The sequence below is a fragment of the Bos indicus x Bos taurus genome, chromosome 18, assembly GCF_003369695.1.
Source record: "Bos indicus x Bos taurus breed Angus x Brahman F1 hybrid chromosome 18, Bos_hybrid_MaternalHap_v2.0, whole genome shotgun sequence".
NCBI classification, from domain to species: Eukaryota; Metazoa; Chordata; class Mammalia; order Artiodactyla; family Bovidae; genus Bos; species Bos indicus x Bos taurus.
In genome coordinates, this window is record NC_040093.1 from 61,347,191 (window position 1) to 61,363,426 (window position 16,236).

Genomic DNA, 16,236 nt, shown 5'->3' on the forward strand with positions numbered 1-16,236 from the left:
ACCTCAAGGCATCTATTTTAGGAAATAATTAAGGATGGTCGGCAAGACTGTTTCATTGTCCATAATCTTAAAATATGGAAGCAACTTAAAGATACCTTAGTTGATTACGGCACCTTCATAGGCTAAAATTCTTTGCAGCCATTAAAACTCATGCTGTAAATCAGGGACTCTTAACTCGAGCTTATTAAATTTTGCTAAAATATTTGGTATTATGTTCACTTTCTTTACATCTTTTTTCCTTAAATTAGTATGTATTCATTTAATTTTGCATTTGAATTTTTAAATTACTTAATAAACAACTGTCGAAGAACAAGAAGTAAAAAGTAAAAGTCTCCTCTCACCAACAGTCCCTTAACCAAGTCACTCCAAGTTTGGGGAAGACACTTAGAACTTGGTAAGATGTATCACATGTACAGTCCCTTAACCAAGTCACTCCAAGTCTGGGGAAGACACTTAGAACTTGGTAAGATGTATCACATGTACTGCTTTAATTTTCACTTACCCAAGTAACATCCTAAAAACACTCAAGCACTACAGAAATAGGTAAAGTAAAATGCAACTCCCTTCTCTTCTTAGCTCTAAATCTTAGTCTTTCTCTGGTATCATTGGTTGGTATGTCTCCTCTGGATACTTTTAAGTTCTTCAAATACCCTTAGTATTTGGAATAAAAAAAAATAAATCTACTTTAATAATAAAGAGAGGTGTTTGTGATTACTTGTTTTGTTTTTAATATTATGAGGATTTCCAAATGCACATGAAATTAGACAGGATACCGTGATGAACTCTGGTTTACCAGATCTAACAATCATTAATATCCACTGATATTTGCTTCAGCTATTGTGTGTGTGTGTGTGCTGCAATATTTTCAAGTAGGTCCCAGACTTCATGACACTTCATCCCTAGATGAAATTCATTAAGAATCTCAAAAAAAAAAAAAGTCTCAACTACTAGAAGACATTTTCTTAGATGACTGCAGTTCTAGAGTCTCACCAAGATTAACAATCATCACTAATCATTGGATCATTTATATCACCAAATATCCACAACACATGCGGTTTCCCCTGATTGTCCCCATATGTCTCTTAGAGCTGGCTTGTTCAACCATTTCTGTGAAAGCTCAGTTTTTCCTCTCCACTGCATTTCAAGTCCTAGTCACGCAGTAAGATCATGCTGCTGCTGCTGCTAAGTGGCTTCAGTCGTGTCTGACTCTGTGCGACCCCATAGACGGCAGCCCACCAGGCTCCCCCGTCCCTGGGATTCTCTAGGCAAGAATACTGGAGTGGGTTGCCATTTCCTTCTCCAATGCATGAAAATGAAGTCGCTGAGTCATGTCCAACTCTCAGCGACCCCATGAACTGCAGCCTACCGTGCTCCTCCATCCATGGGATTTTCCAGGCAAGAGTACTGGAGTGCAGTGCCATTGCCTTCTCCAAGTAAGATCATGAGTGATCGGTAAATCTTTTAAATAGTTCAAGTAACATCTTGACAAAAATTTTAAAAAATCAACGTGACAAAACAAAACAGCCTATGGAGTATGAGCCCCTTTGAAACATTTTATTTTGAAATAATTTCAGACATACATGAAAACTGTAGAAATAGGCCACAGTGCTATTTGCCCCTGCATCAGATTCCACATTTGGGAGCATTTCTGCACACAAATTGCAGGCATCATAACCCACTATTTCTTAATATTCCAGTACATATTTCTAAGGGAACTCTACTAGTATAACCATCAAAATAGAGATGTTAATAACTAGACCAATATTAATGTACAATCCCCAGATGCCATTCAACAGTTTTTCCTCTTATATTTTAAAGTTATTCATTACTACTGGCATTTTCCTTTAAAATTTAAAAAAACGCTTTCACTTCTGCACAACCTCCAAAATTCAAGACCCTTGTTCAGAGTCACCAGTTAGGCCTTTAGCCTTCAGACATTTTTCTATGTAACACACATAGAGCTATAACTGTATAACTGAACTGCCTCTTTTCCTTAATTCCAACTTGCTTTCCCTCGTAAGAACATGATCCCTATGAAGCTTACTCTGTGTAAACGAATCACGGTGTTCGCCCTTTTTTTTCGGCCGTGCTGCAAGGCTTGCAGTATCTTAGTTCCCCAACTAAGGATTGAACCGTGGCCACAACAGTTAAAGTGCTGAGTCCTAATTCACTGGACTGTCAAGGAATTCCTAACTGTAATGAATTAAATTGGAATTTAATTATTTCCTCCTGCTTCTTAAAAAAAAACAGAAAACAATGTTCACCACATAGGCATTCCATAATGCGTGAATGTTCTTAAAGTTAGCCATTTCCATGACTGTTTCTGTGTTTTGCTCCCATCAACAACTTTCCAATGACCCTGCCTGGTCCACACATCTGTGTAGTCTGATTTTCAAGCATGGCAACGAAAGATAAGAAATAGCGTTTTAGATGCTATGCATATTCTGACAAACTGCCTCCAGCAAAGCCTTTGCTGGCCACTTCTACTATCAAGGCAAAAGAAGTCCTGTTCTGCCAGAGTAATCAATAGCAGATATTCTTCCTGTTCTAAAGCCAATTTGGATGGTTTAGAAAGGGCAACTTGATATGCTTTTCAATTTTCTCCATTGCTGGTGAAGTTAATCATAACTTCTTTTAAAAAATGTAATAATACTAGAGTTTTTCTCCCCACAGTAGCAGCTATATTAAGAGCTTAATAAGGGCAATTTATTGGCATCTTCTTGTTGAAAGCTTGCACTCAACATGAGGCCATAATCTAAGAGAACTCTGTGTTATTTCATTATTCATACAATAAAAAAAGAAAATTACTGAGCACCTACTTTTGCCAAGTAGGCACTGCTTTAGGTGCTGGGGAAATGGTAATGAATGGTCTGTTCTCAAGCTCACAACGTAGGGCAGACGATATACAAGTACATAACCATAATCACTGTTGTCATCTGCATAGATGTGTTTGGAAAGATGTAATCCAATGTGTTTATTACCAATAAGGTGGTCGAAAGAGTGTGTAGGAAGGTCAGAGATAGATGAAAGGCGGGCAAAGAGTTGACAACTGTATATACACAGTGACCAGTACATGGGCATTCATTTTATTTTCTGTGCTTAGGTACACTTTGAAAATTTTTATAGTTAAAAACAAAGTGCTAGAGGCATAGCGGGGGGTCATTGTCTTAGACAATTTTCTTCTTTTGCCTAGACCCCAATTTCCAACTCCCTCTAGAACAATTTTGTCTTTCCTCTCACTGGGGTAGGGGGCATCAGTATTAACAAAATGCCCGGGAGAAAAGCAGCTCTCTTGAGAGTGGCCATCCACGATTAAGATTTAAGAGTCCATGCAAAGTGAGGCATGTGTTGGGTGTGAAATGACAATATTGGAATTACTGTTAAGTTTTATTAGATGTGGCAGCACTTGAGTGGGTTTTGTGAGATCCACCCCTTTATTGTTTGAAAAGATGAATACTGACGTATTCGATCTATTTAACTCACGTATAATCAATAAAATTGACAAGTTAATCTAGATGCTGAGAATTATACATGTTTTTCTCTCATCTTTGTTGAACAGCAGTTTTTAATTTTTTTTTATTTTTAGAACTGGTACCAGTATTTCATTATTGTAGCAGACAAAGGGCTTCCCTGGTGGCTCAGACGGCAAAGCATTCGCCTGCAATGCAGATCCCCGTTTCTTCCCTGGATTGGGAAGATGCCTTAGAGAAGACAACCCACTCCAGTATTCTTGCCAGGAAATCCCCTGAACGAAGGAGTCTGGAGGGCTACAGTCCATGGGGTTGTAGACTCGGACACGACGGAGTGACTATGCACTGCACTAGGGCAAGGGGACGAAGGTTCCCTCCCTTCAACCCTGGATGCCAGAGGCCCCTTGCCCTCACTACCTTCACCATCCTCCATGACGACTTTCGGCGACTTCACTTCCAGAGGCTCCAGCTTCCCCGCCATCTTCCAGCACGCAGCTGATACGCGTGCGCTTTGGTGATTGGTTTAAACAAAAACAAAACAAAACCACGCGACGGCAGAAAGGCGGTACAGCGTGCACGCGTCCAGTGCGTCTCTGCGCAGCAGTTGACCAGGGTGAAGAGCAACGGGTGATCAGCTCACCAAAGTGGACCACCCAGAGATCTCTGAGCGACAGTTAGCACGCACACGTGCAGCACGAGGCTCCAAGCTCCAGCTTAGCGAAACCCGAGGCAGGACTAGGGTCTTGGTTGTTGGGGTGTTGAGTGTTGCACACACACAGAAATTACAGGCAGGCCTCGCTCTCTCTCTCTCGTCTTTGCTTGGGTTGTGCGGTTTGTGAGTCTGGGACGACTGTGCAGGTGCTGTGCGGTGGTGAGCAAGTGGTGCAGTCCTCTTCCACAAATCCTCATTTAACAGCCCATGAGCGGTTAGTTATCTCCAGCTCACGAATGAATAGAATGGGCCGTGAAAGCTAAGTGGATCTGTGTAAAAATTCTGGATCTCAGTCACTGTGTGAAGTCGGGTACTTTGCCCCGGGTTACACAGGCAGGTAGATGCTGGAGGTCACCTTCTTATTAATATTAGCAGCAGCCAGCACGGATGGGGTCATTTTTTACTGGGTAAAGATGAAGCACATGAAGGGCGAAGGAAACATCCTTGTGGATATCGGTTTTAGGCCTTTTATGTGCAGTTCTCTTTTCTTTAAAAATATCCTCAGGCTGTTTCAGGGCACAGACTTAGTCCTACATTTCCAATTCCAGAACTGCCGTGGGCCACCAAGGGAGACCTTGGCCAGCCCTAGACACTCTGGGCTGAGATCCCAGGGAGGAGGCAGGCCCCTGACGCAGGACTGAGCCTGTGGTGTCCAGGAATGGAGGAGACGGTCCCTGACAGAGGCTGGAACACCATCCCAGTGGAGGAGGTGAAGGCAGAGGGAGGGGAAGAGGGAGTCTCAAGGATTTTCCCAGAGGCAGAGGGGCATGAGAGGGCTGGTCAGGCAGCCTGCTCACCTGTGTGCAATCACACTGCCACCCATGTGTCTTTGGTGGGCAGGCCCCCAAATCCTGCTGCACTGCCCAGGGAGATAGGGACCAGCCACAGGACACGGCAATCCACCCTGGTATCCTTGCCTGGGAAACTCCATGGACAGAGGAGCCTTTCGGGCTACAGTCTGTGGGGTTGCAAAAGAATCGGACTTGACTGAGCGACTGAGCACACACAGACATACTACCACCACCAACCCCCCAACCCTGCCCCATTTCCAGGGTGAAGACAGAGGTAAAAGCCCAAGGTGGTGGTTCTCAACATTGCCCAGTCTGGAAGCTCTGCCTCTCAAGGGCCAGTAAACAAGCCATTGTGGGAAGCTTGGTCCGTAGAGGCCGCTGGGGCTGCTGGGGGTGTGGAGTACTTGGGTGGGTAACGAATGAAGAGCCGATCCTCCTCTTTCTTCACCCAACGCAGGAGTTTGGTCACTGCGAGGATGGCACCCGCCTTGGTCACCAGGGGGCTGAGGCAGGTATACAGCTCAAATTTGGAGGTCACCTGCGGGTTTGAGAGGAGACATGGTCAGTTGGTCCCGAGCTGGCCAAGCTCAGTGCTGTCCATCCTACCCTAGCCCCATACCTGTCTCCTGTTTGGAAAATGCACCTGGCAGCAGCTCCAACCTGGTCACTGGGCTAAAGCAGGTAAGCTGATGCTTCTGTGTCATGAGTGGGCCCGGGGATCAGCTACAACTAGTGATTTCAACTGGGTGCTACGTGTGTGTGCGTATACACTCTCTGGACCTCAGTTCACTCATCTGTGGACTGGAGATAACGACAAGAGTGCTTAACATTTAATGAGTAATTGTCGTATACAAAGTCCTGTTCTAAGTTCCACACACTTAAGTTTTTACCATCTGTAGCCTGGGTGTGATGTGAGGATTAATTCAACTTAATCTTCATACCAACCTGAGAGGCTTAACCCGATCGGTCACCAGCACCTTTCCACACCGCCTTTATTCTCCCCCTCACTCCTCTGTGCCAGCCACGAGCCTCTGCCTGCTGTTCCTCAGACACAGCCAGGCTCAGCCTCACCTCGTGGCACTCGCACAGTCCTTTCCCTCTGCCAGGTGTACTGTTCCTTGAGACACCCACATGCCCTGTGACCTCCCCTTCCACTTAGATGTCATTTCCTGACCGCCCGATCTAAAATCCTGGGACTACCAGATCCTGGTGTTGAAATACCGTCCTCTACTAAAAGGTTCAAGGACTCACTGGACAGATGGTAGATTTCAGGACAGGCACAGAGAAATTACAAAATAAGCTTGGACTATCTTTTGCCAGAAAGTAAGAAGTACTTAAGCAGTGATACAGATGTGTCAAAAAGACATAGGGGGAGGACTTCCTGGTGGTCCCATGGTTCATACTCCACCACAGGATACACAGGTTTGATCCCTGTTCAGGGAACTAAGATCCCACATGCCTACACAGAGCAGTCAAAAAACTTATTTGAAGAAAAAAATAAAAAGATATACGGGCCAGTCTGGCTAAATCCATGGCTTCTGCTGACTAAATAAGAGACAGTTTGAGCACAAAAATAAAAGACAGGAAAAGATTTTAGCTCATTGAATTCAAGAAAAATCCATGATATGAAATTTAAAATTCAACAAATAAACAGGAGCAGGGAAAGCTCTTTCATACAGCAGAATCTCAACCAATAAACATAGACGTTAGGATGAAATGAGAAAAATCACCATATGGTAAATGCCAGAGAAACAGCTGTCACAGGCAAAAATCATTAATGGATACTAAAATTAGTGGATGAAAATATGGTAAAAAAGAGCACACTGACCTAATCACCACAAGATACTAATTACAAATGGCAAAAAGATTGACTATAAAGTGGAGAAACCTGGCAGATACCACCTTAATGAAGTGAACAGGAGTCATGTCAACAATGGGACACAGTGATGTCATGGTCCTCCTGATACAACACAGAGAAGGACATCTGACACTTCTGCCAGAGGCTTGCTCAAGAGGTGTGACCTGACAAAATGTTATTAGAAAAAACCAAGTTGAGGGGCATTCTTACAGACTAACTGGCTGGTACTTCCTAAAAATTCCCAGGTTGTGAAAGACAAAAAAGACCAAGGGAATGTTCCAGAATAAACCAGACTAGGATGACACAATCAATCTGAACATGTGCTCCTGGACTGGATCCTGGGCCAGTGAAAGGACATGAATGGGACGACTGGTGAAGTCTGAACGAAGCCTGTGGATAAGATATGATTCCACTGATGTTAATTCCCTGATGTTGATGAGTTCCGAACTGTTAACATCTGGAGAAACAAAGTCAAAGACCTACTTCATATAATTTTTTGCAACTTCTTTGTGAGTTTAAAGTTGCTTGAAAATGAAAACAAAAAAAAATTTTTTTAATACAATTCTCAGCCTAGAATAATACCTGATACATAACAGACATGGAATAGATGAGTTAAAAAATGTGCACTAAATGTCAGAATCTAAGGGAAGCGCCATCTCCAGTGGAGTCACGTTGACCAAACCCCCTGAACAGCTGACCTTTAACACAAGTGTGGACAGCAGTCCTGAAGAGACCACAGGGAAGGATACCCCAAGTGGAAAGCACAGCATGGAACCAAGCCTGCAGTGCTCAAGTGCTGGGGACAGACAGAATCAAAGTTCAACTGGTGCCCCGGCCAGAGGGCGGGGCTGATGTGAAACTGACAGGCAAAGTGATCCTAGTTAATGGGACCTCTTGAGAGGGGAAGACGTTAATGAGGGAATGGTCAACAGAAGGATGAGTCTACGAGGTTTCAGACACTGAGACTGATGGGTTTCAAAGACACATGGGAAAATTCCTGGTGGTCCAGCCGCTAAGACCCTGTGCCCCCCATGCTGGAGACCCAGACTGGGTCCCGGGTCAGGGAACTAGATCCCACAGGCCCCAACTAAAGAAAGATTCTGCATGCCACAACAAGACCCAGCACAGCCAAATAAATATTTAAAAACAAAGACACGTGCAGCGATAGCGACAGTGATGGATACAAAACCGCTTGAAGGAGGCTGCTGTGGCTGGAGGGGATATAGCGGAGGGAAAGAAGGCTTGCAGCGTGGGAATCGACTCCTTCAGAGCCCTGTGCAACTCACCCAGGCCAGAAGGGTCTCCTTCTCAGCCACGTGGTAGATGAGGCGCAGCGGCCGGGAGGGGCTGTGCAGCCGGGCATGCAGGCGGTGGTACAGGTCGGACAGGCGCTGTCGCTCCTCCTCTCTGCTGTAGGGGGCCTCCAGCTCAGGGCTGCAGTGACAGAGGGGGGTGAGGGACAGGGTCAGTCTAGAGCTCTCTTGGTTGGCCCATCTCCCCTCTGTCTAGGGAGTTCAATTAAAGTAAGGGAGCTGAGCCTCCTCCCCCATTAGACTGGAGGCTTCTTAGGGCCTAACCTCCCCTTGAAACATGGGGATTCCTGGAGTCCTGGGGAGTTCCTCTCCATCAGGACAGGGGACTTCTTGAGGCTGGAGGCTGACTCCTGCATCAGGCAGAGACCCATTCTACTGCATGTCTTGAGAGCACGGCCGGCTCTCTCTCCAGAGTCTTGCCTGTTGAGCGGCTGAACCTCCCAGTTAGATAAGCCTCCCCACCCAGCCAAATGCGCATGGGGCAGAGCCCACCTGGTAAACTGGGGCAGCTGGCGGTGGTGGTCAGGGATGTCCAGTGGCTTATAGAGGAAGTGCCGGAGGCCAGGAGCACCCACAGCCTGCACACTGTAGGCCGAGGCACTGGCCGATGCAGCATTCGAGAAGCTGGCAGCCTCCCTGAGGGCACGCATGGCTCCGAGCGAGTGCATGCCCTCTTCGACCAGGCGTCGGCAGGTGGCCATGTCATGGAAGGCCTCGGGGTCGGTGCCCAGCAGCAGCAGGCAGACGGGCATGGCGTCCAGGCGGGCCACGTAGGCGTAGAAGAAACCATCAGGATTGAAGCGGGGCAGACACACGGGTGCCCAGGCCTCGCCCGCCGCGAAGGCCGGTGCCCCCATCCAGTCCAGCAGCAACTGCAGGTCGGCGGGGTCCAGCCGGCACTCAGCCAGCACTGTCCGCTCCTGAGCGGCTGTCACCAAGCGACCGCCCACCGCCAGCACCGAGAGGGCCAGGCCGGGTGCCGTGCAGCGTCGGAGCAGCGCGCCCAGCGCATCCCGCAGCGGGCGAGCCAGAGGCACGCAGCGCACGGCGCCCAGCAGCAGGGCCCCGGGGTCCCGCTCCACGCTGTCCAGAAGTCGGTCCAGGGTGCGCTCCGAGCCGGCCAGCAAGCGGCGGAGATCGTAGTTCTGCTTGCGCGCAAAGATTCGGGCCACGCTGGCGCGCGTCAGAGTGCTCACGATCTGTGCGTGCACAGCCAGCAGCTCCCCACGTAGCTGGGCGGCTGACTGTGGAGTCCTTGACACGGCCACCAGCAGCAGCGGGCCCTGCTGTAGGAACACCAGCTTGTGGTCCTCTGGGGGAGGGGAGGGAAGGGACGGTCGGAGGGAGATGGGTCAGTGGTGACAGGAGGGGGTCACATGGGGCTCTTCCACATTCCGCCCCCCACCCCCGACAAGGCACACACGATTGGTCCAAGCCCACTGTCACTCCAGGGACACCAAGACTAGGGTAAGGGCAAACTGGGGGAGTTGGGACATTTGCAGAGATATGATGGGATGGTCAAGAATCAGGCATACAGCATGCAGTGGGGAAGAGAGAGAAAGGAAAACGAACAGAGCTAGAAAAACACCCAACTCACACAGCCCCCACGCTCAGGCTCTCAGGCAACAAGGAAGTAACCAGCCAGTTACATCCCAGTGAGTTGATCAATCAGAACTCAGCAGGGTAAACGGACAGATAGACCCCCTGGACAGATGCCTGGCCAGCTTCCACACACACTGACTCACTCCTAACTAGCTCCATAGTGCCCTAGGCAGCCAGCCAGCCAGCCAGACCTCCTGCCAGATCCCAGTCACTGTCGCCTACTCTGCTTCCTGCCCCTTTGCTCACCAGCATAGATGGCGCGAATGGCATCTCCTGCGCTCTGCACGAAGGACACCAGGGCTGTCATCACACCCATGGTGGTTGACAAGGCTTCCACACTGCCGTACCTCGAGTAGATGGGCTTGCCAGCCTCACTCAGCACAAACACGTGCTTCCGCTTGCTGCGCCAATCCTCGTCGCTCGGGTCCCCGCCCGGGCCCCCGGAGCCAATCTCAGGGCCGCCCAGAGGACTGCCCTCAGAGGCCGAGGGGCTCCAGAGCCCATAGGTGCATGATGGAGCCTCTGACTGGAGCAGCAGGCTAGGTGACTGGTCCTTGGTCTTAGATCCTGAAAGGGAGCCCCCCAGTAAGTCATCTGCCTGTGGACCCCCACTAACCCCATGTGTCCACAGAACCATCAAATCCCTACCAGCCCTGCAGTGATCCCTGCCACTGACACACACCTCCAGGTGTCTCCTTTGCCCCTCAATGACGTCTACTAACACTTAGGTTTCAATGTCCTCCCCCACAAAAACTCCAATAAGCCCATCTAACTTTTATTACCGAATCCTCTATTTCCCTGCTGAATAATTATTTCCCTTTTTCAATAACTGCCATTCCCAAGTTTGCAAAACACCCAAACACCTGTGAATGATCATCGATATCTTCATCTTCAGTGAACTCCCATTTAATCTGACCACTCATTTACTCTGATATCTGCTCATTACTTAGTGGCCACCATTATATCTACTAACATCTGTGTCAGCAGTTATGCACCCCTCCTTACCCTAACCCCTTTTTATCCTCACTGATGTCCACTGATCCTAACGACACTATTGACTCTCCTGGTCACCCATTTATATTCTTGGGGAAGACCACTAATTCTCCCAAAGACTGCCATGATGATCCACTAACATCCAGATCTTTAGGATTCCCCCAACTTCCTATTCGTTCCCACTGCTGCTCGGTAACATTTCAGTGACCCCCACATTAACATAACTAATACCTAGATCTTCAATGATCTTCAGCGACTGCCCCAACACACAATTTAATCTACTCCATGTCCACTGCATTCCCAATAATGACCACCATTGACCTCCATTAACATCCAAGGCTTCCAATGACCCCTACTGACTCCCCTGACCTTTATTCTCATTGGTATGACTCTCCTTAATCCTCACTGATATCCACCCCCTGCCTACAATAACCACCATAATATACACTAACACACAGGACTTTAATGACCTCTATGGCCCTTCCCCATGACCATTATTAACATTCAACAGTGAAATCCACAATTTCATTGCCCTCTACTGACTACCCTCCCATTTATTTTAGTCAATGTCTACTGATCCCCATTGACAACCAGTATTATCCACTGGCAAGTATGTATCAATACTTTCCCCATAAAATCCCAATGACCTCATATTTCCTCACTCTCTCATTGACAGTCCCCAATTACCTCCTCCCAATACTTCCCAAGTGCTCAAAGACAACCCCTGTTACTGATTTTCAGTAATGTTCAATGATCCTTTCCAACGACCCCATCAACATCCACTAATTCCAAAGTGGTCAATGAGCACTCATTCCCCAAAGATTTCTGCTAATCCTCCACTTTATACCACTACATATACACTGGGGACTTCAAAGATCTTCCTACTGGTCCTCTGACTCTCTAATTGTCTCACTGATGTCCACTGTCTCTCCAATAATGATCACCATTAAATCCACTAAGATCTGGCTCCTTAAAGATTCCCTCCAACAACTGCCATCAACTCCTCAAAGATGTAAATACTGAGTGTCCAATGGCCTCCACAGATCCCCTTTCCCACTTCAGTGATTTAAAGCCCCCAAAGACACTAACTTCTAAATAGTCCCCCTTAGACCATATTAGGGCTTCCCTTGTGGCTCAGCTGGTAAAGAATCCGCCTGCAACGTGGGAGATCTGGGTTCGATCCCTAGGTTGGGAAGATCCCCTGGAGAAGGGAAAGGATACCCACTCCAGTATTCTGGCCTGGAGAATTCCATGGACTGTATAGTCCATGGGGTCGCAAAGAGTCCGACAGGACTGAGTGACTTTCACTTTCACTGACCATATTAACTTTCTTTTGGTCATCATTGATCTAAACAGCCTAAACCCCCAGGGTCCCTCTCTAACCCCAACTGATCCCTTTCTGATTCTTCAAGGGCCTATATTCACACCACTCCCCAGTGAACATCCATTGATACTCGCTGATTTCCTTTTCACTCCTCAATGATTTAAACTACAACTTGAGTCCACAATGACTTCCCACTGACCCAAAGTATGGTTTAAACTACTTCCCTGAGTCCCAAAGACTCCTCTCTGGGTCCGCAAGAATCTTCCCCAAGAATAACATCCCCTAGGAATTCCAAGACCCTCGTGAAGGGAATGTATACCTGCTTTCTCCAAGCTTGCATCTCCAGGATCGGGTAAGTCCTTGTGAACCCCTCCACCATCTTCAGCCTCCTCACTGGGGAACCGCATCTCCTCCAAGTCCTCCGCATCCCCAGGGACTGGGGCAGCAGTGTCTCCTCCGGCCTCCATCTGCACATCCCTGTGGGGAGCGGGGATGGAGGGTGACCCGCAGCAAAAGAAACTTCTTAAAAGCTTTAACTCAGCCTGGCCTCCTTGCACACACTCCTGGGGCTCGTTCTCTCCTGGCGTTTCAACAGATGAAACATTCAAAAACACGACCACATACTTGCAACCTCCAACACTTCCCGCAAAGGAAGGCTCTGCCAAGCCTCAGCAAATAAAGATATACAAACACCTGTTTTAACTCTGCATCTCAATTGGCTAGGTACCATCAGTTCCCGTAGCCCCGGAAGCACCACACTTCCTGGTGTGGCTGCCGTCCTGCCACACTTCCGGGTGCGACGCCGCTCTGAAGGTACTTCCGGTTGCGGAGCTTTAGTCGCCCTACGGGCGCCAGACCCCTCCTTCCCACCGCCCACTTGTGTTCCCTCACCGTTGAAATGGCCCGCGCTGCTCCCGGGTCTACGACGGATCTGGCCGTCCCGATCTGCACTCACTCCCTCAGCGAGGGCACGTGTGGCTACAACTGGGGCGAAATGGGCCCACTTCTCGTGCGAAAGCCGCCGGCGTGAGGGGGGCGCGGCTCGCGCTCAGCCAATCCGGAGTACGGAGGGCGGACTGCCTCGCCTCTGGCCCAATATAGCGAAGCCGGTCCCCTCGGGTCGTCCCGCCCCATTCCGTCTGAGTAGTGTCTCCACAGAAACCTTGCGTCAGGTCGCTGTTGGACCCGCCCATCCCTTGACTGACATTATCCGGACCCAATGGAAGCTTGGGGCCTATTCCTCTCTGCCCTGGAGGAAGCTCGCAGCCTAAGTCTTGATAGATGAGATGGGACTCGCCAGAATGGAAGAAACTTCATCCTCAGTTATCCTCCAGGAAAGGCAGGAGCAGGAAGGTGGAGTGGACACTGGACAGAAAGAAAATGCTTGACCGACAGGGGCCGCCCGCAGTCGGAGTACTGTGCGCAGTCTGGCCAACTTAAGGGATTCGGTTACTAAGGCGAGAGGCGGGCCTCTCAGAGGCAGGAAGTTTTTGTGGGTGTCTGGGGATTCAGGAAGCCTAAGGGCTTGGTGGCCTCTGGCAAAAGGGAACCTCATGGCGCAGAGGGGTGAGTTTGCGAAGGCAATGTGTAGGCTGACTAGTCCCTGCCCAAACCCGCGAAAGGCGGAGCTGACCTCATTTCTGAGGATGGGGCTCTGTGGGCGAGGCTATGCAGGTTAGGAGACCAGGCCTAACCGGGGCGCTTGTGGGCGTGCCCTTGGTAGGCTCCGGATTCCTCCTTGACCCCAGCAAGGCTTGATCATCACCTTCTTTGCTGGCTTTTTTGCAGCTTGGGCAGCTAACCAGTCACCCTCTGTTGTATGAGTTTCACCCTTTTGGTGGCCTTATGGCCACTTGGGAGGGCTTATGGACCGCTTCTAATAGTGACAGGATTTCAGAAGCATGCTTTCTGTCTTGACGGTTTGACTGAGGAGCCCCTATTCTTTCCGGAGTGCCCGTGAGTGTGCACCAGGGAAAATGTATAGTGAGAGTCTGTGTGTATATGTACTCCCTTGTCTTCAGTGCTTAGTAGGGATCTTGTCAGAGCAATGATTTCTGGTCCATGAAGCTGCTTCCATCGGTCATCAGTCCCACATGAGGCTTAGTGGAGTCCCTTAAGTCCCTTAAGTTCCATCTGCCACGTGTAGGCAGTTGTGTATTGAGGGGTGTGGAGCATCAGTCAAGAACAATGTGGCTGGATTTCAGGCTGAAGTGACCTGAAGTCTTAAGTTGGGATTGTCTAAGAGAATACTGAATTCTCTCAGAAGTCAGCTAATAGCTCCCTCTTTGTTCCAGTAAAGAAAAGATGTGAGGAGGGACAGACACAGTGGTGGATTGCTCCAGGGTAAACTTCTCAGCTTCCTGAAGCCTGTCACATAATAGCTGTTACAGCTGGAAGGAAAGGGAGCCACCCCTTAACAGTCTATACTAGTTGTTTTGAGAAGTAGGCAGGGGGTCATTCCCCAGAGCTTGAATTAACACCCCCCCACCCCCACCCCCTACTCAGGCCTTGTCTCTCCTGGACATACAATTTGAAAGGTTAGGCTGAGGCTAACTTTGTTTTTATTGTTTCAAAGGCTGTCTGGTACTCTTTAGTCTAAGTAAGGGACTCAAGATCATGTCCCTTTAAAGCCTCCTTGAAGAGTTTTCCTCTGAGCCCATAGTTTGGGATCCAAATGTGACAGAACCTTGCCATTCCCAGGAAGACCCTCAGGTGCCCGTGGGTCTTGGGTGTTCTTAAGTCTGAACTGCCTGTTGTCTCTTGGGCAAAAGATCCCACTGTCCTTAGGAAAGGAAAAAGCCTGGATAGATGACTTGTTGCTGACATGTCTGGGCCTCTTTCTGGGAGACCTTATATCCAGAATTGGCCAAATAGTTCAGAGTTCTGATTGTGTTTTGTAGACTTTTCTCATATGTAGAGCTCACTCTGAGCAAATTGTCCACATACTGGAGTAAGAGTCCTTTGTCTAATCTTAAGTTTCTAAGGTTCCTAGCCAAGGTTTCCCCAAAGTAGTGTTACCCAGTGAATCGGGTCCTGCTGTTCACTCCTTACAAAATCAATGCCCACAAATGTCAGTGGAGAGAAAAGATGCTTTTAATCAGAATGGCAGAAATCTGGGGAGAAGGTGGACTCAGCGTCCCTGGGAAGCCACTTCCGAAGATTCCCTTCAGCCCTGAAAGTTTTGAAAGGGAAACAGAAGTAATCTCAGTTCATCTCTGAGATAGGGAGTGAGAGTCGTGGCCGTTCTCCACCGTGTGCAGGCTTGTGGACTCCTCATGATCTTCCCTCCATGTTACTCTTGTTCACACAATGTGTTCAGACTACTGAAGGGGAAGCTAGAGAAGAGATCTGGTCACCTGTTAACTACTTATTCTTCATGTCTACTGCTTTGATTTATGGAAAGAACCAACAAATTAGGCAAGGATTGTGAGATTACAAGATTTGAAAAGTATGCTTGGGTTGGAGTTGAGAACATGGGGGTACCTGTGAAAGTGAGTTATAATATAGCTTTGCTAAGGTGACAAGGACAGTGGCTTCCTCCTGAGGGCAGTTTCCTGCAAAGAGCTGCTTCCAGTAGGGGAATTCTTAAATCCTTGATGGAGGTCCGTCCAAGCACACTGTTGAGTTACCTCTGTTTCTGGGCCCTGCCATGTAAAAGCAAATAGCTCAGGGGAGAAAGAGCTCCATCTACTTTTCTGGGGCTTCCATGAGCGCCATCTGTAGGCTCAAAGCATGCTCTGGTGGGTGGGCCCCTGATGTCAAGCTGTTCTGGCAAAAATGTTACTTGAGCTTTTAACTTACAAAGGAGATTCTGTCCCCAAAGAGGGATTGGACACTCTGGCATATCCTAAGAAACTGTGTTCAGGGGGGGTCCCCTAGTTGACATTCTGGAGATTGTAAGAAGGAATGATTTTGTGCTTCTTCAGGGACTCCTGTAACTGGGGTGAATTGAGATGTTTTCTGTGTCAGTTTGGTGCTTACCACAGACTGTTGTGCCGTATCTATTAGGAAGTCAATCAACTTGTTCCTCACCGTCGAAGTAGCCCGGGGCTCCTGTGGGGAAATTGGAATTGCATGCATTCATGCATGCATGACTCTAGTTAAAGGGAGCCCCCTAGATCTCTGGGTTTACCTTGAGTGTTCCTCTCTTTCGACCGTACAAGAGGCTCCTGG

The 16,236-nt window shown here is 48.4% G+C and overlaps 1 protein-coding gene across 2 annotated transcripts; it reads right to left on the reverse strand.

Moving 5' to 3' along the window:
* Positions 1–1,539: 1,539 nt before the first annotated feature.
* Positions 1,540–13,199, reverse strand: MON1B (MON1 homolog B, secretory trafficking associated). Of its 2 annotated transcripts, none has more exons than XM_027513973.1 (6): positions 12,955–13,199; positions 12,383–12,540; positions 9,993–10,313; positions 8,637–9,456; positions 8,118–8,265; positions 1,540–5,511 (listed from the first exon to the last, which is right to left on the reverse strand). In XM_027513973.1, exons 2-6 carry the CDS (start codon positions 12,528–12,530, stop codon positions 5,302–5,304), a joined length of 1,647 nt encoding a protein of 548 aa, XP_027369774.1. In that variant the 5' UTR covers positions 12,531–12,540; positions 12,955–13,199; the 3' UTR covers positions 1,540–5,301. The 2 variants fall into 2 exon arrangements, with proteins under 2 accessions (XP_027369774.1, XP_027369775.1); XM_027513974.1 differs by lacking the exon at positions 12,955–13,199 and adding an exon at positions 12,757–12,897.
* Positions 13,200–16,236: the final 3,037 nt, after the last annotated feature.